Raw genomic sequence first — 21,962 nt, forward strand, 5'->3', positions numbered from 1 at the left:
GATTTAAAAACGTTTCAAGAGAGAACCCTAGCATTTACATGGATGCAGTCACATATGCCATAAACAACTTTTGAGCGAATGCAGCCCTCGGAGAACATCCCCCATCTATCGCAGCTGAAGAGCGTCAGCTGCCACGACAAACCAGAGTAGTTTTGGCTCAACTTCGCTGGGGATGGCACAGCCGTCTAAATTCCTGTAGGACAAGGATCGATGACACCGTGCAAAACATTTGTCCAGCTAGTGGCACAGGCCCGTATGATGCACTACACCAAATTTTTACTAGATAAGATGACATTATTGATAAACACAGAACAATTTAGGCGCCCGTAAATCAACGACATACACTTCAAAATCAGGACATGTTTGACCCACAGCTACTGAAATTCGCGGAATTAAACTGAAAACCGCTTTTAATTCGAATGCTCTTAAATTTGCATATGTAAATCTCCATATGGCTTACATCTTTCACAACATCATCATCGATTTATATCAATTGACATTTTATAATATGAAAATAAAATAAAATATTTTAAAGTCTTTTTAATTGTGGACACAATTCAATAACTTACAAATATTTATTACGAGTTTTAAAACCAAAATTACATTGAATATTACTTCATTTATTTACGATAATGCTTAACTAAATGTAAGCTTTTCTAATAACAATAAAGTTTGTAAGCCTGTTTTGTTAACGATTTAAGGCGACTAACATCAAGACACAGATCTTTTACAGTGTTGGCAAAATATTGACTTCGATATACTCCAAGACATCTTTGATGGCATTTTTAAGATTTTCATTCTGTAATAAAAGAAGGCAAACAAGAAAATATAATCAATAAAATTAATTAATTAGAAAATGTTGATAAAAATAACAATGTTAGATAGTGCTGCAAAATATATTAAGAACAAGTGAGCAAAGGCTATAGTCGGGATGGGGCCGACTATGTAATACTAGGGTTTTAAGAAATCGATGTCGGATTTTTTAGTCGGCACCCCTCTAAAATCGTTAGTTTTCTTAGATTTTAAGATTGCCAAAGTTTAAGCACGATTGATAGATGTTAACGCGTGCCACTGCGCCCTCAACGTTTCCAAAGAAATTTGTATGGGGCCAAAGGTGAATTTTCACGTCACATTTATTTTATCCAATTGATGTGAAGTGTTTACCAGTTTGATATTGCTCCAATAGTATATTTTTGGCCAATTTTAGATAATTTTGGGCCCTATATTAAAATGCATCCGAATTTCACAATTTTTTGTATGATAACTTTTTTATTAACAGAAATGAAATAGTAAAATTTTCTCATCGATTGGAAAATAAATTTGATGAAAATTCACCGTTGGTCCATAAAAATTACTATTGGAACTTTGATGCCCCAGTGGTACGTGTTAATATATTTCAATTGTGCTCAAACTTTGACAATAATAAAATCTATCAGCATTAGACATTTTACGGTGGTGTCGCTTATAAAAATCAGACACCGATTATTTTCCCTTTGTGTTAAAACCAGTCTAATTTGATACCCAGCAAACCGATCTTAACGAAATCGGAATAAAATTAGAACACTACACCCGATGTCGGAACCGAAATCGTAGCGATATCTTAACGAAAGTTGTATGAAGTGGTTGACATAATTTCGGAGCGAAAAAATTGTTGGTTATAATAGCGAAAAAATTTTTGGTTATAATAGTGGTAATTTTAAGAAGTTGAATGTGTGTACAAATATTAAGAAGAATTCTTTGGGAACACAAAATTTATTTTCGTTATATACGTAGTTTCTTATAACGGATGTTTGCTATATCCGAATTCTATTGTGTAATTCTTTGTTTTAGCTTACTTTTGCATATAAAGGATTAAAATTTTATAAAAGCCCATACGTTCACCGCTATTAATTTTGCCTCAAAAACAGACCAAATTGCCTATAGTGCATTGGTAGGATTATAATGCTAAAACATTAAAAATACTGAAAATTGGGCGATGTCATTCGATGTACATTAGGCTGGTCAAAAGAAAAAAATCGATGTCGTATTAGATTTTAAGATTGCCAAAGTTAGAGCCTCAAAGTTTCCATAGAAATCTGTATGGAAACAACGCACAGTGGATCCACCCGTTGGCCAAAAATAAAAAATTAGTGTCAAAATTTTGGTACAACATCTGGCAACTCTGACAGCTTTGAGATGGACCTTTTTAAAAATATATTAGTTTTTGTTTCATTCGAACGCGATCTTCTTAAGAATAGCTTCAAAAGTCCGAACATGTGACTACTATTTTTTGTTGTGAGTACAACCTATATTTTAAGTGCAAGTAAATATATTCAAAATATCGCGAATCTTACACGTATAGCAAAATATTAAAGTGGATTTTGAAAGTGGAGGTAATAGCTTAATTTTCATTAAAAAATAGTGTTTTAGCGTGTTGTGGAATTCTAGTTATCTGCATATTTTCCTAGTGTATTTTGTAACGTCAATTCGATCATATACTTAAATTTGACCTAAGATTTTAGTCATGATGCCCACCAGTGCCCACCTCGGGAATAATTTTCCAAAGTAGGTCATGGGTTTAAGATTATTCAGTATTAAAATCAGCTGCCATCTAGGGCCAGACTATAAATGGTGGGTCACTGATGAAAGCTACCCTAGAATAGGGTTTCTATGGATATATTAGCGTATAACTCTGTTATTTGACCACGTACATTAACATAATTGGCATCAGTGGCAAGATGAAGAAATCTTCTTCCAAATTTGTCTTACGTTGGCGGTACATGACTTCCAGGAAGAACGCTGTAAGATATATATTAAAAATTTTACCAAATTTTCAGACAAAAAAATTTGATTTTTTTAATCCGCTAAATTGGTTGGATTTTATGTTGTTTTGGAGATTGTTTTGTTTCCCCAAGCCTATTGTTACATTATAAGATAATCGGGACCTTTGTTCATGTAAATTTGTATTAACAGCATAATACAATTCTTACCGTATACCCCCTCCAGAGGGGAAAGGGGGGAGAATGGTACGCTCGTGGCTTCTTAAAACACTCTTCGCAGCAGCACAAAGCTGTAACCGGCACATTGGCTTGATTTTTACACTATAAATATTTTTGGCCACTTTCTCCATACAAGTGGATCGATCCACTGTGCAACGGTGAATTTTAACGAAGTTGCTCTGATAGCCACATTTATTGTCCAATCGATGAACATTTTTACTAGTTCATTGCTCTGGTTAGAAAACGAATCCTACAAAAATTTGTGAAAATCTTTCAAAATACCGAAAATCAAGTGGTACTGATCTATGGGGCGCTATATCAAAACGTATATCTCTTCAAGGGTGTTCCAAACAACCTTAAAAAATACGAATACTGCACTGATAAATTTCTTGGGGAAATTTGTGTAGCCCAAAGAAGACTAAATACTATATTTCAGCCATTTCGATGGAATCATGATGATAAAACCTTTAAAATACCGTAAATGGGGATGTTCCGTTCTATGGGGGCTACATCAAAACGTGGATTTGTTCAAGCGAATTTCTAGTCCTCAAAGAAGACTAAATGAAAATATTCAGCCATTTCGGTGTGATAATGAGGCTAAATTCTTGAAAATACCGAAAATTAGACGGTACCGTTCTATGGGGGGCTATATTGAAAGTGGACCTGTACTGACATATAACTTGGAGAAAATTTTGTAACCTCAAAGATAATTAAACCCCTATTTTCTGACATTTCGGTGTAATAATGAAAATCGAGAGGTGCAGGCTATATTAAAACGTGGTTTCATATAGCGCATTTTCAATACCTAGGAGTTATAGAAACTTCTCTACCAAATTATAAAGCTCTATTTTAAATATTGCGAGCTGAATATTGATTTCAACAGATGGATGGATGGACGGACAGACGGACGTTAAAAGCTATATCAGAACATTGACCTGTACTGACAAATTGTTGATGAAGGTTTTGCCACCCCAAACACTAAATTTCAGCCATAATAATGCTACTAAAGTCCTGATAATACCGAAGCTTGGGCGATACCGTTCTATGGGGGCTAGATTGACATATGGACCTGTACTGAACAATTTCTGGTGAAAAGTTTTGTAGCCGTAAGGAAGACTTGTAGTCCCATTTCGGTGTGATAATGCCAAACATCCTTGGAGTAATAGAAACTTCTGTACCAAATTATAAAGCTCTCTCCTAAATGTTTCTATATTCAACACACCGACGGACATGGTTATATCGTCTTAGAATTTTATGCTGATTTCGATGTGTTACCAACGGAATGACTATGTTAATTATACCCTCTATATTATGTGGGGGATATAAAAACGCATTAAACAGAAAAAAAATTTCCTCCAAACAAAAAATTTTTTCCTCACAAAAAAATTAAGTAGGCTCTAAAGTGATAAGTTATGCAGATGAGTTATGCAATTTTTTGTGTTTTAACCTTTTGTTTTTTATTTATATTTTGAATTTCTTAACATTGGAACCACATTGGGTATGGTTGTTATTACAATCCTTATAATTAATAGCAATAATACGCATTGTTCTTTAATGCATTTTTTTTCAAATTTCAACCACTATAACTCTGCCATTTGATTTAAATAAAAAAGTGATAGAAATCCGTTGTGAAAAAAGTTGAAAATCTAAGTAATTCTGTTTTTCTCCACATTTACCTACTTTATGATGTAACCTAACAAAACCATGGGTTCCAACTAAACTAAATTAGTATAACAGAACCACTGTATTATTTTTTCTCACTGTGATATTGATATAGCTTAAATGTTTTTTTTTTACTAAAGGTACATTTCGTGCCACCGTGGTGCAATGGTATGCACACCCGTCTTGCACGTTGAAGGTCGTGGGATGGATTTTCCGGGCAGGCAACATCAAACATTTCAACGGTGGCAAAGTACCCCTCAGCAATGTTGGCGGCATTTCCTGAGTATTGCGGCCATGTAAAACTTCTTTATAAGTGTTGTCTAAATACACTCCGCGCAGTGTTACCGCTGTGGACAAAAATCGAAAAATGTGATCTTAACTTTTATATATCAGATACTACAAATCTGAAAGAATTTTGTCGGTATGTGCATCCATAACTAAGTTATAGTTCTTTAAATATGAAAAATATTTCCCAGGTAATCTAAAGCGATAATCATATGAAAATTAAACGACCACTAAAATAATTATTTCTGAAAATTGTTGATAATTTGTTGATATTGTTTCTGAGAATCTTGGATGAAGTTCGAAGATGGTGTTTGTCGGTCCAATACATGCATGTATGCTAAAGAATCAAAAATATTAGTAATCAAAATAGAGATTTAAAGGTAGTGTTAAAAATAGACTCCGACTCCGAAACCTTGCATATAACACAAAACAAGGTAAAAAACAAGTGAGCCAAGGCTATAGTCGGGTCGGGGCCGACTATGTGATACCCTACACCACATCCCCTGTGCATAAGCTTTTGACTGGTAAAATTCAAAATACTAAAATTGGGATAGTTTAGCGCCTTTGCATCGTCAGAATAACTCAAATAAAAAAATGGAAAAGTGGGATGTACGCCAACCATCACATTCCGACCCCTGAATAACATCGACCATTACCAAAATCATCGACCATTCCTCTGTGGAACCCCTATTAACACCTGTGTAGAGTGATTACAAAAAATTAAAAAATAGGATGTATTGCCGACTATTGCGATATCTCCGTTATTTGGCCACTTACGACAACATGCTTGACATCATTGTATAGATGGGATTTTCTACTTTCATAGTCAGACTTTGCTTTTGGAAGGTCCCCAACCAATGCTGTCATATTCGTCATTATTATTAAAATCGCAAAAATTAAAAGTTGTGTTCTATTACCGGCTATTGCGATATCTTCATTGTTTGACCACCTACGACAACCTACGTTACACCGTTGCAAAGGTGATATTTTCTACTTTCATCACCAGGTTTTGCTTTTGATATACCCCTTATAGAACCTGTAGCGTGATTACAAAGAAATGGAAAAATGGGATGTATTAACGACTATTGCGATATCTCCGTTATTTGGCCACCTACGCTAACCTACTTTACGTCATTGTAAAGACAGGATTTTCTACTTTCATAGCCAGACTTTGGTTTTGGAAGGTCCCCAACCAACGCTGTAATATTCGTCATTATTATTAAAATCGCAAAAATGAAAAGTTGTGTTCTATTAGCGGCTAATGCGATATCTTCGTTGTTTGACCACCTACAACAACCTACTTTACATCGTTGCAAAGTCGATATTTTCTACTTTCAGTTTTTTTTTTTGGCATACCCCCTTTTGGCATACCCCCTATAGAAGCGGAACCCCCATCAACACCCAAAATTTGGTGACGATCCGATCAAAATTACGACCTGTAGCGTGATTTCTTTAAAAGTGGAAAATGGGATGTATTACCGACTATTGTGATATCTCCGTTATTTGGCCACCTACGCTAACCTGCTTTGCATCATTGTAAAGACAGGTATTTTCTACTTTCATAGCCAGGCTTTGTTTTTGGAAAGTCCCCAACAAAAGCTGTGTTATTCGTCATTAGAATTAAAATCGACAACCTACTGTACATCGTTGTATAGGTGATATTTTCTGCTTTCAATAGCAGGTTTCGCCTTTGATATGCCCCTTATAGATACGGAGATATTCACTTTGAAATAAAACGTTGACTTTTTCCCCAAATAAGTTTTTTGCCCATTTCGACCCCTGAATATTATCCGACCATCACCAAAATCAATAGGCTTCTTCCCCTCCGGGACCCTCATCAACACACAAAATTTGGTGACGATCCGATCCAAATTGCGACCTGTAGCGTGATTACAAGGTTTAGATGGACAGACGGACGGAAGGACACACATAGCCAGATCGACTCAGCTCGTCGAGACATTCATTTTGGTATATATAATTATTTCGACGTTACAAACTTTTTGGCCAAAACCAACCCCCACATAGTGGTGTAGGGTAAAATTACATTTGTTGAGCCTGAGCTTGAGAAAGGGAATTCTGCAGTAAACAAGCTACCAGTACCAATTAAAATTAAAGCCACGCCACTTATCGAACAAAAATTCAAATTATTGATAGTACCTGTGATAATTTTTTGATCCAAGGACAATCAGAATATATATGGGCCTATTTAGATTGATCAACTGACTATCAATTCGTACATGTGACGAAACCCCTTAAATAGCCTAAAATTGGTCGATTCCTTTATATTTGGGTTTCGATCAGTGTTGTGTAAGAGGGATACGAATGAAATTTGGGAAACTCGTACTCTAATAGCACGAAAGGTATCATATCACACGAACCCTCTATGTCTTGATATTGTCCGATTGGTAATATCTAGAAATGTGAAATTTAGTATGAGTGTGAATTTTTGGAATTCATGCATCATTAAATGAATTCTGTACTACTTCTTATTGAGAGATCGTTTTGGTACTTAATTGCAGCGTACGTAAAAATACTTTATGAAACATTTCCAATGGTTTCGTTTCGTATTTTCTATAGGAACAATACAAAACGAAACAAAACAGACGTTGACCGAACTCGCTGTTTAGTTTTGTTTTGTTTACATTCGTGAGTGCGAACAAAACGAATAGCGAAAAGTTCTCAATTCCATAAGAACAGATAGAAAACGAAAAGGTTCAAAACACATGAATGATTCAATGAATGATTCGTTTGGTGGTTGAAAAACAACCACTGTATTATTTAGTGTTTGCTCAAATTGTTGTTGTTGTGTACCGATTGCTGTTACCCGCTTGCAAGATGAACTAGTTCGGCATCGGGAACTCGTCGATTCTTAGGGTTACAGTAACTAGTTCCACTTTAGACCCCTCACAGTGCAATCAACTGTAAACTTTAAAATGGGGATGTCATAGGAGGTAACCAATTGACTTTTTATGCATTACCTGTAGATAGTATTGTACTAGTTCCAAGTTTACAGTCATATACCAGTGTGTTTATCATTCCCCTCTTCTGTTGTTGTTCAAAAAAGTGGTGAATTTTATATAAGAGTAAATAGTCTCAATTGTCAGTCAGTTAACTGACGCCTCGTCGACGAATTTATTGTGACAATTGGAATTTTCATTGGTAGCGGGTAGAGAGAAGAAGAAGGCAAATTGTATGTTTCCTTCGTATTCCTTTTTTATACCAGAACAATGTGAATAATAGGTACGAATATGTTCAGTACATCAGCACTAGCTTCTGTTATTGAATGCTGCATTTATATGTAAGTTATTAAGAATATTATTATACAAATCGTCGTAATTTATACAAATCGTCGATGGATTAATTTTAAGTGTAAATAATGGCGATAAAAAGGCCTCAATTTGTTCTCTTCGCATTACTTAGTGGTCAATTGTGTACTAGTACCGCTTAGAACTAGTTCTGGACTACTTAAATTGCAACAATTGGAATTTTCATTGCAAGCGGGTAGCTTACAGGGTTGTTAAGCAATCAAATGTGTGTGTCTGACTGCGTCATTGACATTTCGCGCAGTAAATCAGCATCAGGCAACCCACACCAATGCACGTTGCGTTGTTTGCATTAGTATTGGAGACATAACATCCCAGCAAACCAATCGTACCGACATCTTAACGAAATCGGAACAAAATTCGGACGATACGTCCGATGTCTGATCCGAAATCGTAACGATATCTTAACGAAAGTTGTATGAAGTGGTTGACATAATTTCGGAACGAAATGTCGGAGCGACATCGTATCGATTTCGATCCGATTTCGTAACGAAATCTGAAGAAAATCCTTGGGAAATTCGGAAAGGAAATTTCTTTCCGACATTCGTTCCGAAATCGGAACGAAATCGGTACAAAATCTGAACTATTTCCGCTCCGAAAAATCGTTTAGAAATCGGAACGAAATCTGAACGACGTTGCTTCCGAAATGGTTCAGATGTGTCGTACATCCGACATTTGGTTTGCTGGGATGCCTAATAGTCATTTCGCTAAGGGGACGCATACAAAAAAACAAAAGAAGAGACGCACAATCACATTGCCTGCTCAGCTGAGACTAAATTGTTTTGTTCTCTCCACATGTTGTGTACGTGAATAAATGTACTCTCCCAAAGAGCGTGCGTGCACCCTTTGCCTGATGCTGCAGTAAATGTTTGCCAAAAATTCTTTTTGTTTCGGTGGTGAATGAAACAACTCGGCAAAGCATAGCCGAAGTATATTTCATCAATCGTACGGTTTTCATCTTTTTGCATTGAAAGGTTTGTGGTTTTGTTTGGTTTTAAGAACGAAACGATTCAGAGAAGCTGAAAAGTTTGTGACTTTGTGTGATTGTTTGTTTGCGTTCATTGCTTAATTCTGTGCGAGTCATTGTGGATTTGTAGCGGTAATATACTGTTATTTTCAAAACTATGCAACCAATAATATTTACTGAAATGTAATATTTAACGAAATGTAATAATTAATGTCATATTTGTTGTTTTCAAATTTAAAAACAACACGTTTAAAGTGGTTTACCTATGCGGCTACGAGAGTTTTTAGGTGTTTCGTTTGAATTCGCATTTAAACGAATTCATCAGTCGCACTTATTCTTGAGCTCGAGTCGTCATAAAATTAGGGAAGGGTTCTTTGTTTCAATACAAAGAACTAAGAGAACTGATGAGTCCAAGTGGCGTTGGACGAAACTAGTCTTCTCTGCCATCCCCTAAAGTAATCAATTTTAACTACAACCCACTTTAAACTTGTTTTTATATTTGAAAACAACAAATATGAGATTAAGCTTGACTTACCTACAAATAGTAAGAAATGTAATAATAATAATAATAATTGTTCCACAAACATCCCATACGGGACAAGGGGGACTGAGTGCACCCCGATTCATATTAACTAGAAAAGTGTTATGGAACCTGCTGTTTACTGCCGAGTCCGAACGGCGCACAGTGCGAAATATGAGCACTTTAGTGGAACTTTACTCAAATTTTGAAGTACGTACAAATCATGATATTCATATGAAAATCCATAGGTATGTATCCCACCATAAATACCTCATACTTAATTTTGCAATTTTCCCCGCGAAACAACCAGAAATGAACGTACAAGTTGAGCCTTTTATTCATTATTTTTTTTTATTTATAAATAGCGCATCGATTTACTTAAGTAAATAAAGCGATAGTAACAACTTGTAATCCAGTAGGCTATGACTTTTCGTTCTTGTTGTATTTTGGAGGAAATTGTGATTTTTTGGTATTTACAGAATTGCAAAATATGATTTAGTTTTTGTGTTATTCGTCCGCACAAAAATTGCTTTTTAATAAGTTCTTGAGAAAAAAATATATATATTCTTTGGAAGATTTCTTTATACCCAGCGTGGACCAGCGAACTAAAATTTATATCATTTGAAAGGTAGGAACTTCCTCTACTGGAAAATTAAAAAATTAGCTGCGATTATTTGCGATTCTTAGTAATATGCCATGATTTTCAGTATGACCCCGAAAATATCATATAACAGTATTTTTCAAAAGTGGAGAGAAGAACCGACATTGGAAGCTATTGTTGGTTTTGTTGGTGAAAAAATGGGCTCGCAAGTTCTAACAAATGATGCTCTTAGTAGTTTGAAAACTACTCTTGCTGTTGTAATTGATACTATAAAGAAAAAATGGAAGAAATGTGGTCGAAATTTGACTTTTTTAGAAATAAAAATGCTAAATGGCTTGGATGTAACGTTAAATTCTCGAATACGGTAAATGATGGATTTCTTAGTAGTACAAATGCATGCAAACCTATAAAAGAATCATCCAAAAGTTCAAACCAGAAAAGTAAAACACATTGTGCAGACAACTAGCTACGAGGAGTTAGCTAAAGCAACTTCTACAAGCCTATACCAATCAGGAAAACGAAACTCTGCAGCTTTAGTAAGGGAGCTAGCATTTGCTTCTCCAGAAAGGGGCAGCTCAATAAAAAAGACTCGGAAATCTTTATCAAAATGTTCACCAAAATTAACACCAGACGAGGCTCTGGCGCTACTCATCGATGCCAACTTATCATCAAACCAATATAACACTGTTAGAGATCAAGCTGAAAATCATGGTTGCACTTTGTATCCACCGTATTATTTAGTAAGGGAGGCAAAGCGGTTATGCTATCCTATGGACATTACTGTAACAGAAGTTTCAGCTGAAGTATCAGTCTAGTCCCTTCTAGACCATACTGTTGCGAGACTATGTTCAGGGCTAGAACACATTCTTTCTTCTTTATCAGACGTTAATAAACTAAATATTATCGTAAAATGGGGTTGTGATGGGTCAGAACAAATTAACTATCGCCAAAAGTTTACGGACACACAAAATTCCGATGACAGTATGTTCAGTTTAACAATGGTACCAATCCAATTATGCGTACCGGAATGTGCTCCACGTCCATAATATTTTACACAGAAGTTTTCTATCCACTATCGACATAAATTGCTTAAGTACATTTATATACATAAGAAAAAAAGTGACTGAAACCTTGAAAATATGTCATATGGGGGGCTGCTCTTCAATGGGGGCTAAACCAAAACGCGAACAGATATTGACAATATTTTGTACACATGTTCCCCGTCCACTGAAACCCCAATATACCAATTTGCAGCAATATCGGTTGAAAAATTAACCAAATATCTAAAAATGGTCACCACCGATACATGGGGGCTATAAGAAAACCGCGAAGCTATGTGATCCATATTTATCCACGTACGACCCACAAATATAAGAAACATTTTTTGAAAATTTGAGTAACCTACGTCCTTTGCATCAAAAGTTATGAGTAAAGTTCCACTAAAGTGCCCATATTTCGCACGCCGCGGCGTGTCTTAAGAAACACCTTGTAGAGAAGTTTCACAAGACTGAAATACTCAGGAAATGTCGCCAACATTACTGTAAATTTGATGTTGCCTGGACGGTGAATAGAACCCACGACCTTCAGAGTGCAAGGCGGGTGTGCATACCATTGTACCACGGTGGCACGAAATGTACCTTTAGTAAAAAAAACATTTAAACTATATCAATATCACAGTGAGAAAAATAATACATTGGTTCTGTTATACTAACTTGGTTGGGTTGCAGCCTATGGGTTTGTTAGGTCACTTCATAAAGTAAGTAAACGTAGAGAAATACAGAATTTCTTAAATTTTCAACATTATATGGCCATAACTTCTTTTTTGTCATGCATAAAAAGCTCGTAAAGAAAGAATTCATTTCGCTATAACTCAGAAGTTTAACCTACGGCATAAATGTCCTTCCGGATTCGTAATATTATCTTCATGGACTTTCATCCCCAAAAGGAATTTTTCGCCCCCAGCCTCTGATCTTCATATTTGCGCGTGGTGATATTTTTCCTTAAAATCGGTTCAACAAAACGGGTTTTTTGTTCTAGCACTGCAACTAGCAACGTTTTAATCAGCGAATTAATTTCATTTGATTAACAATTCTATAAGCTTTGTAATGGTATGCATATAAGCTTAATCGGTTGCTTAAAACCGGTTCAGAAATCGGTTTTAATGTCGTGTTTGTAGTGAATATTTCAGAAGCGCCTCAGATGTCTACATAAACAATAACCAATTGGTAAGTCTACATACCAATAAATAACCAATATCGAATATACAGAAAAACGAAACATAGTGTTTTTCTTAACCAAGACCGAGTAAACTTAAAAAAGGACAATGAAAACGGGAAAATATTGATTAGTTGCCAATGAAATCCGTACCTTAAAATCTTTTGAGCAACATTTTTGTAGAATATTTGGATGTTGAAAAATCTCATCTTGTGGTAATTCTACTACTGTTCAAGAAATAAAGGACGAAAAGTATATGAAAGGAATTGAGTTAGAAAAATGAAATGTTCTACAAAAAGATTCGCCAATCGATTTGTCTGAAGACATTTTATCTGAAAACGAAGCTACAATAACGCCATAGAGTGCCTTTAAATTCACATCCAAAGCACTGCATCACGTGCTTTGGATGCAAATTGGAATGCATCTTATTCTACCCTAAAGGGTTATTTAAAATGCGATACAGTGCTAATGGAGTGCATCTTTCAGTAGTCACGCTCTTGTAAAAAGTCATGAGTTAAAATGCATAATTTAATGGACTTCTAAATCACTTGTATGATTTAACTGCATCTTTGGAGGCAAACTTTTTGCTGGGAAGGTATAATTAACATGGTCATTCCGTTTGTAACACATCGAAATCTTGATCAGCATAAAATTCTAAGTTGATATAACCATCTGTCCATCCTTCCCATAGCCCCCCATAGAACGGTACCGTCTAATTTTCTGTATTTTCAAGGATTTAGCCTCATTATCACACCGAAATGGCTAAACATGTTTCTTTGTCTTCTTTGAGGACTAGAAATTCGCTAGTGCAAGTCCACATTTTAATGTAGCCCACATAGAACGGTACTTCCTCACTTTCGGTACTTTAAATGTTTTAGCATCATTATACCATCAAAATGGCTGAAATTTAGTATTGAGTCTTCTTTGAGGACTAGAAATTCGCTAGTGCAAGTCCACATTTTAATGTAGCCCACATAGAACGGTACTTCCTCACTTTCGGTACTTTAAATGTTTTAGCATCATTATACCATCAAAATGGCTGAAATTTAGTATTGAGTCTTCTTTGGGCTACACAATTTTCCCCAGGATTTTATCAATACAGTATTAGTATTTTTAAGGTCTTATTATCTAACCGAAACAAAGTTGTTTGTCTCCATTGGTTGTTTGGAACGCTCTTGCAGAGATCTACGTTTTGATATTGCGCCTCATAGAACAGTACCGCCCGATTTTCGGTATTTTGAAAGATTTTCATAAATTTTTGTAGGATTCAATTTCTAGCAATAAACCGGTAAAAATTTTCACCGATTGGACAAATAAATGTGGCCATCAAAGCATTTTCGTTAAAATTCATCGTTGCCCTCATACAAATTACTATGGAAACTTTAAGGCTCTAACTCTGGCAATCTTAAAATCTAATCCGACATCGATTTTTTTCTCTTGACTCATCGCCAAATTATTAGTGTTGGGCAATCTCGTTCATTGAGCGGATCGATCTTTTTCATTCCGTTCAACAAAAAGATCCGGGTCGTTTACTTCGTTCGTTGGCTCTTTTTCGTTCAACAATACATTTGACTTTATTATTTTCTCTTGAAGTCGTTCGTTCTCTGCTGCATATGACTCTGTCGTTCTTTTCACCGAATCGTTTTTTTGAAAATGTTCGTTCACGAATGACACATTGTGTGCTAATGGGGGTGGTTTTGTTTCTGAACGTAGTGGTGGTGGTTTTGACATGAAAGAAGCAGATGAACGAATGATGCAAAAGAAAGATATGACCGAGATGTGCTACTGAACGAGGTGAGTTACTGAGCGAGAGTAGCTCTCTGAATCATTGTTTGTTTTGTGTGGAAATTTGTGCTGTTTGCGCTAACGCAGCGTTTGTTTAGAGTTTGACTGCAAAACCAATGCTGCTAATTTTGTAAGCAGCAATGACTCGTCCATCGGGGATCTAAATGAACGATATAAAAGAATGGGCTGGATACGGATCCGTTCGTTCTTTTCACGGAATCGTTCCTTTGAGCCGGTTCGTTCATGAACGACGCAACTCTACAAATTATCCTACCAATGCACAGTGGTGGCACTTACATGGGATGGTGTGACAAAAATATTTCTAGATAATATATCGAACTGAAATTTTTATCAATGGGTTCTCGTGGTCTAAAAACACTCTAACAAAAATATTGGAGTCCTAGGTCCCCGTTTTCAACCGAATTCGCTATAAACCGGTACTAGGTGTTCTTATAGCATAGTAAAACTACCCGAGAGAAATTGTCAATATTGGTCCATGATTTGCTATACTCCTTACATGATTTCTATCTCCATTCAATGTATTTTCAAACGGAATTGGCTTTAATGGTGAACTCGGAGTTTAGAACATCATTTTATAAAAAATGTGATATCGGTCCATTTTTGGCCACAGCCTCCATATAGGGTATATATCCACTTTCTGTACTTTATAGAATTAAATCACCTTTTTCTGCAGAATTGCCTGTAATTTTTGGTTCTCAGTGCGGGGAAAATGTCCACGGTGTGTTGAAATATTAGGATGTCCCAAAGAAGAAAAAATATTTATTAAAGTGTATACCCCCAAATGCTTTTATTGTTCTTTCACGAGTTTTCAGTGCGGCTCCAAGTTACCACGATGAAAGAAATCACTAATAGCACAAAATACATTTTATTGAACATACACATTAGAAAAGGAAATAAAATTACTTAAAACTATTAAAAAAATATAAATTCAACACCTAAAAACAGAGTTACCGCCTGTGCATGTATGTCGCACGGAAACCTGTAAGAAAGGAAAGCAGTCACTCACTTCCGTCTAAAAATGCGTTCATGTATTTCGCAAACTATCGTGCGACTGCCGTTACGTATCCTATGCGAAATACTACTAATTTGAATGTACATTTATACAACTATGTTCCATAAATGAGAGCCAAATGAGAAATAAAAACAAAATCCACATATACATACAAACATTGGAATATGTGTGTTTTGTTTTTTTGAGAAAATAAAATGTGTCGATATTTTGAATTACTTTATTTGATAAATTTCTTCAAAATATTGAATAAAACAGCCTTTAAAACGTGTCTACAAAATTTTTATTTTGTTTCAAGAATGTGTTGCATAAATTTGTTTCAAGATTTTTGGTGTTATTCGCGAGTTTCCGTTCTACTCGGCAGCTACAAAAGCAAGTGAGTGATTTTGACATTCTCTTTCTATAAGAGACAGTCCTTTCGAAAAACATAAACCCAAATTTAATAGAAAAGTGTACGTTTACTTGTTATTTCGTATGGCTTGTCGGTCGCATAGATTTTCGTTTCGGAGGCGTTTACATGAACAGAAAATGATTTTTTTCCACTTCCGAAGCGCAAAAAAACCTTTCGGTCGACATACATGAACAGGCTGTTAAAGTCTAGGTCATAACTGCCAAAACAGTTTTGAAATCTACCCTTGGCTTCAATTTTGTACTAGTGGCGATTCTTGCATATGTTTGCAAAGTAACTAAAACTTTAAGGAAATCCATATCTCGTTAAGTGTCTAGTATTCTCAAATAAATGAGAATCACACTCACTTTTAGTTGTTTGCAAATATTTTTGTTCTGATGTTCTTTTGGAAAAGACAAAAAGTGAGTGTGATTCTCATTTATTTGAGAATACTAGACACTTAAAGAGTTCGGTTTTTCGCTAAAAAGGCATCATTTCAAAAAGCTGAAAAGGCAATTGATAATTCCCTTCGATCAGTAAAATTTTACATCACTGTCAGTTCGTTTTGAAAAACATTACTCTCTGTAATAGAGGGTAATAAATGAAGCTTAGCCATTGGGGGAATACTCCAGCTTAAGCAATCAAATGAGAGTGAATCTTCAACAATAAACAAAACAAGCATTTACGTTTACTTTTAATACAAAAATAATATTATTTGGACATTTAAGTTTCCAAGAAGTCCGTAAATTTCTCTACGAAAACATTGGCGACATTTGAGTATTACCACCGTATCACGGTACCTCACGATTTTAGTTACATTTTCCGAACAAAATAGCTCGTCGACGCTTTAATGATAGTTCATGGTATTAGTCCCATTTGTAATTTGTTGTAAATTAGAATTTTTGTTAGAAGACATTTCCACCAACAAATACTTATATAGGTCAATGTTTTGGTATAGTCCCCATACAACACACCATATGGCGCGATTTTAAGGAATTTTGAAAGGAAATTTCAGATTTTGTGTTTCCAGAGGTAAAAAACCCTTTTCACAAAAAAACCAGTCCATATAAGCCGGTTTGTTGTATTTTGAAATTTGTATCTACATTTTCTGTCGTAATAGGCTGTTATTTGACATTCAGGGTTCCTAGCAGCCAAGAAATGTCTCCACCAAAAATTGTAGACATAGGTCCACATTTTGGAATAGCCCCATATAACGGTACCGCTTGATTTCAAGTACTTTGGAGATTTAAGTTAAATTTTTAACGGAATTCGATATAATTTGCCATTTAAAGTTCTCAGTAGTCAAAAAACTTCCCCAGCAAAAAATTTGGACATGGGTTTAAGTTTTGGAATAGGCTCCATATAACGGTATCGCCTGATTTCAGGTATTATGAATATTTATCAAAATTTTCGGCTAAAATTGGATGTTATTTGTCATTAGGGTTCCTAGTGGTCAAACACTAGTTCACCAAAAATATGGACATAGGACATAGTGTAGGTCAAAAACTTCTGCACAAAGAATTGTGGACGTTTGCAACAAAAGCCTAAAAATGCAATAATTGTATAATTTAACGTTCTATAAGTCTCATATTTAACCACAGCCAAAAACCTGCTTGATACTGATTTAAAGCTCTGCTGGTCTTCTTGATTAGTAGGTTACATGTTTAGAGACATTTGCCATAAAACTAAAATGTTCAATATAATAACAAGTAAGAACGGCTTTAAGTTCGGCCGGGCCGAACTTGTTATACCCTCCACCAGGAAAATCGTGAGGTACCGTTCTATGGGGGCTATATGAAAGCGTGGACCCATACCAACAAAATTGTGGGGGAAAGTTGTATACCACCAACGAACACTTAATACCAAATTTCTAAAATAAAATTCTACGAATTGGAAATTGGGATATCTAGCATCTTTTTCTTCATCTCTAGTATTTTTTTTTTTTTTTTTTTTTTTTTTTTTGGTAATACAAGTGGGACCAACTTATAGCTTGGAAAGTCTTCTTTAATATTGATTACTTTTATTGAAATGTACACAACTAAGTTGGGATATTCGTAATTTAATTAAAATCGAAAAAGGTTGACAATGAGATAGATTTGTGGCTATTGGGATATCGCCGTTGCTTAACCATCTTAATAAAGATGCCCAGCAAAAATACACATTACAAAACCCCCTACTAACCCATTATTTTAACAAGGGCATGCCGCGCGATTTGAGTAGTTATTTCGTGACTACTTACAGAAGTAGTTAAATAAGTAGTCGTGAAGTAGTCGTGACTACTTATATAGCTACTTCTATAAGTAGTCACAAAATAACTACTCATTTCACGCGACATGCCATTGTTAAAATAATGGGTTAGTAGGGGGTTTTGTAATGAGTATTTTTGCTGGGTGGTCAAACAACGGTGATACTACATTGCATAGCGGATATATTCGCATATGAATGAAAAGTTGACTTTTTTCCAATGTAGTTTTTTCTTCATTCCCACCCCTCAGACCATCACCAAAATCCGTGACCATCAGTGATTACAACGTTTAGATGGACAAACGGACGGTCTTATATAACAGTATTTCGATTTCTTACAAACGTTTGTGCCAAAACAATTTTATATGTAGTACCCTCGCTACATAGTGCCGTATAGTATTAACATGATACATAATATTGAATTCATGTCACTGAGAACATTTATCCGGTTGCACTTTTATCAATATTCTAAAAACAAACTAGATGGAAAATAATGTTTTCAACAATAGCAACAAACATTCTTTGTAGGGTCACAGTCACAAATTCAACACATCACCTACTTACATTGGCTTTATCCTTTCGATCCGTTACTGAATAATCATAGCCCTTCACCTTGTCATATTCTACATCAATGTGGGCATCACTTTCTTCACTATTTTCTTTTGTTGCAGTCTCACTTTCACTCTCACTTGTTGTGTCATCATCGGCATCAGCAGGAGGTTTATAGGCTTTGCCGTGGCCATTATTGCCACTGAACAATTGATTTTCATTGACAAATTTAAATTGATAATTTTCATCGCCATCTCGCAACCAATCAAATTTAATTATTTGCCAGCCACTGCCTTCGTAATTGAAATCGACCATGAAACGTAAATGATCCTTTTCGCCCAATGGCAATATACCAGGACCGCCATCGGACTTTACGACGAAAATATTGCCACTAGCATCGTGTACATATTTTAGACCACGATCACCATATCCTCCATCATAGGGACGATGAATGTGTTTGTATTTGCCGCTATCGTCTGGTGTCCATTTGCCGCGAAGGCCTCCATGTAGTTCTGGAACATAACGACCCGGTTTTATTGTTGTACTTGTATCCTCGGGTAAAGCGATTACTCCGTTAAGTAGCGCCACAAACGATATTATTTCTACCAACAATTTGTATCCTTGAAATTGGGACATTTTTTATATCAAAAACTAAATCCAAAAGAAGTTTTACGTATTTTGCGTCTTAAGTTTGTTTTATCTGTGAAAATGTGTGATTGCTTAACGTTTTGTTAAAAGACTATTTCACAATTGTTTAATAAGTTGAGATTATACTATGGTCTTTCGAGTGCATTTTGAAAACAACTTCTGTGGAAAAAACATGTCAATATTTTTATCAATTTTATTTGGTTATTATTACAATTACAACTAACTGCTTACGAAGCAGATGTGTTATTTGTTTGTTAATACCCTACATTGTACAGTAATGACATAACATCAAGCCTATGACAATAGACAGAACAGTAAACCTAGGGTTAACACTAATAATGTGGGCTAGAGGCTATTACATTTCCCCAAACTTAAAAACAAACAAGTGAGCCAAGGCTATAGTCGGGTCGGGGCCGACTACTTGATACCGTACATCACTATCCCTGAGCATAAGCTTTTGACTGGCAAAATTTAAAATATTAAAATTGGGATAGCTTAGGTCCTTTTCTCTGAATGTCTTCATTAATAAAGGTCAATTTTGTTAAAACGCATTTAAGTGCATCGTCAGTACAACTCAAATAAAAAAATGGAAAAGTGAGATGTACGCCAACCATCAATAAGCTTCTTTCTCTGTGAGACCCCATCAACCCCCACAATTTCGTGAGGATTCGATCAAAATTCCGACCTATAGTGTGATTGCCCAAAAAATGACAAAAGGGATGCATTACCGACTATTGCGATATCTCTGTAGTTTGACCACCTATGACAACCTATTTCACATCGTTGTAAAGGTGATAATTATTACTTTCCTTGCCAGGTTTTGCTTTCAATATACCTGTTACAGAAGAGAGATATTGCTTTTAAATAAAACGTTGGTGTTTTCTCCAAATAAGTTTTTTTTTTCACATTCCGACCCCTGAATAATATCCGTCCATTACCAAAAGCAATTGGTTTTTTTCCTAATAACCAAAATTTCGTAGCGATCCAATCAAAATTGCGACGTGTGGCGTGATTACAAAAAATTAAAAAAATGGGATGTATTGCCGACTACTGCGATATCTCCGTTATTTAGCCACCTACGCCAACCTGCTTTACATCATTGTAAAGATGGGATTTTCTACTTTCATAGTCAGACTTTGCTTTTGGAAGGCCCCAACCAAAGCTGTGATATTCGTCATTATTATTAAAATCGCAAACATGAAAAGTTGTGTTCTATTTAGTTTGAATACCTACGGCAACCTACGTTACATCGTTGCAAAAGTGATATTTTCTACTTTCATTAGCAGGTTTAGCTTTTGATATACCCCTTATAGTAGCGGAGATATTCGCTTTGAAATAAAACGTTGACTTTTTCTCCAAATAAGTTTTTTGTCCATTCCGACCCCTGAATATTATCCGACCATCACCAAAATCAATAGGCTTCTTCTTCTGTGTAGGACCCCCAATAACCTCCAAAATTTCGTGACGATCCGATCAAAATTGCGACCTGTAGCGTGATTACAAAAAATTTAAAAATGGGATGTATTACCGACTATTGCGATATCTTCGTTATTTGGCCACCTACGTCAACCTACTTTGCATCATTGTAAAGATGGGATTTTCTACTTTCATAAAGATGGGATTTTCTACTTTGCTTTTGGAAAGCCGCCAACCAAAGCTGTGATTTTCGTCATTATAAAGCTGTGATTTTCGTCATTATATATTATAAAATCGCAACCTCCTTTACATCGTTAGAAAGGTGATATTTTCTACTTTCAATAGCAGGTTTTGCTTTTGGTATACCCCTTATGGATGCTGAGATATTTGCTTTGGAAAAAAAACGTTGACCCTAAATATTATCCGACCATCACCAAAATAAAGAGGCTTCTTTCCCTCCGGGACCCTCATCAAAACCCAAAATTTGGTGACGATGGACAGACGGACGGACACACATAGCCAGATCGACTCAGCTCGTCGGGACAATCATTTTGGTATATATAAGTACGGATCTACGACGATTATTTCGATGCGTTACAAACTTTTTGGGCAAAACCAACTTATAATACCCTCCCCGCATAGTGGTGTAGGGTATAATCACACCTTGAAGATAGGCAAAATGAGTTAATGTGATGACGTTTAATCCGCATGATAATTTTCAATTATAAATAATTGGATATTTAACTAAACTTTCCACCATCTATCGTCATATACCGATAATAGGTTCTCTGTTTTAAAAATAACATTGAAATGCAATTGGAATGTGTCGGTCGTGCACTCAGTTTTCAGATTTATCCAATGTGACAAATTTTAAATATGAACATAAAAAAATTCCATTTAAATGGAATTCGTCTTAATCTTCTGTTTCTCGGAACAGTTGGCAACGCAACAAAATCCATTTAGTTTTTGTAATAAATGTGTAGGTGGTATATAATGTGTATGTAGTTGGTATATAAGTATTTAGCATATCATTATAACATGGCGACGGGATATTACTCAAAATGACAGCAAACTGACTGACGTTCCCTCCAAATGAACTGCATTATTTTAATCGGATAATATCGCATTTCAATTAAAAGTGTTTATGAGAATTGGCGATTGTGTGTAGGCGGATTTATTTAATGTGGGAATTGAATCTCTTTTAGGTTAACGACTGGACGATGTAATTAATGATAGGATTCTGTAATTGTAAAAGAAAGCACAGAGAATGTGGCACATATGAATTGATATTGCATATATTAGGGTTATTACAGAAAAAATACCACCCCAGTACCATGTGAAGAAAATTGTGC

General features: G+C 35.5%; 1 protein-coding gene across 1 annotated transcript; it reads right to left on the reverse strand.

Annotated features, from left to right (window-relative positions):
* Window positions 1–535: 535 nt before the first annotated feature.
* Window positions 536–19,325, reverse strand: LOC141406055 (uncharacterized). Its single transcript, XM_073991067.1, has 2 exons — window positions 18,562–19,325; window positions 536–799 (listed from the first exon to the last, which is right to left on the reverse strand). The coding sequence occupies exons 1-2, from the start codon at window positions 19,180–19,182 to the stop codon at window positions 728–730; spliced, it is 693 nt and encodes a 230-aa protein (XP_073847168.1). The 5' UTR covers window positions 19,183–19,325; the 3' UTR covers window positions 536–727.
* Window positions 19,326–21,962: the final 2,637 nt, after the last annotated feature.

The sequence above is a fragment of the Musca autumnalis genome, unplaced genomic scaffold (assembly GCF_047663935.1).
Source record: "Musca autumnalis isolate F117 unplaced genomic scaffold, ASM4766393v1 scaffold_5, whole genome shotgun sequence".
Lineage (NCBI taxonomy): Eukaryota > Metazoa > Arthropoda > Insecta > Diptera > Muscidae > Musca > Musca autumnalis.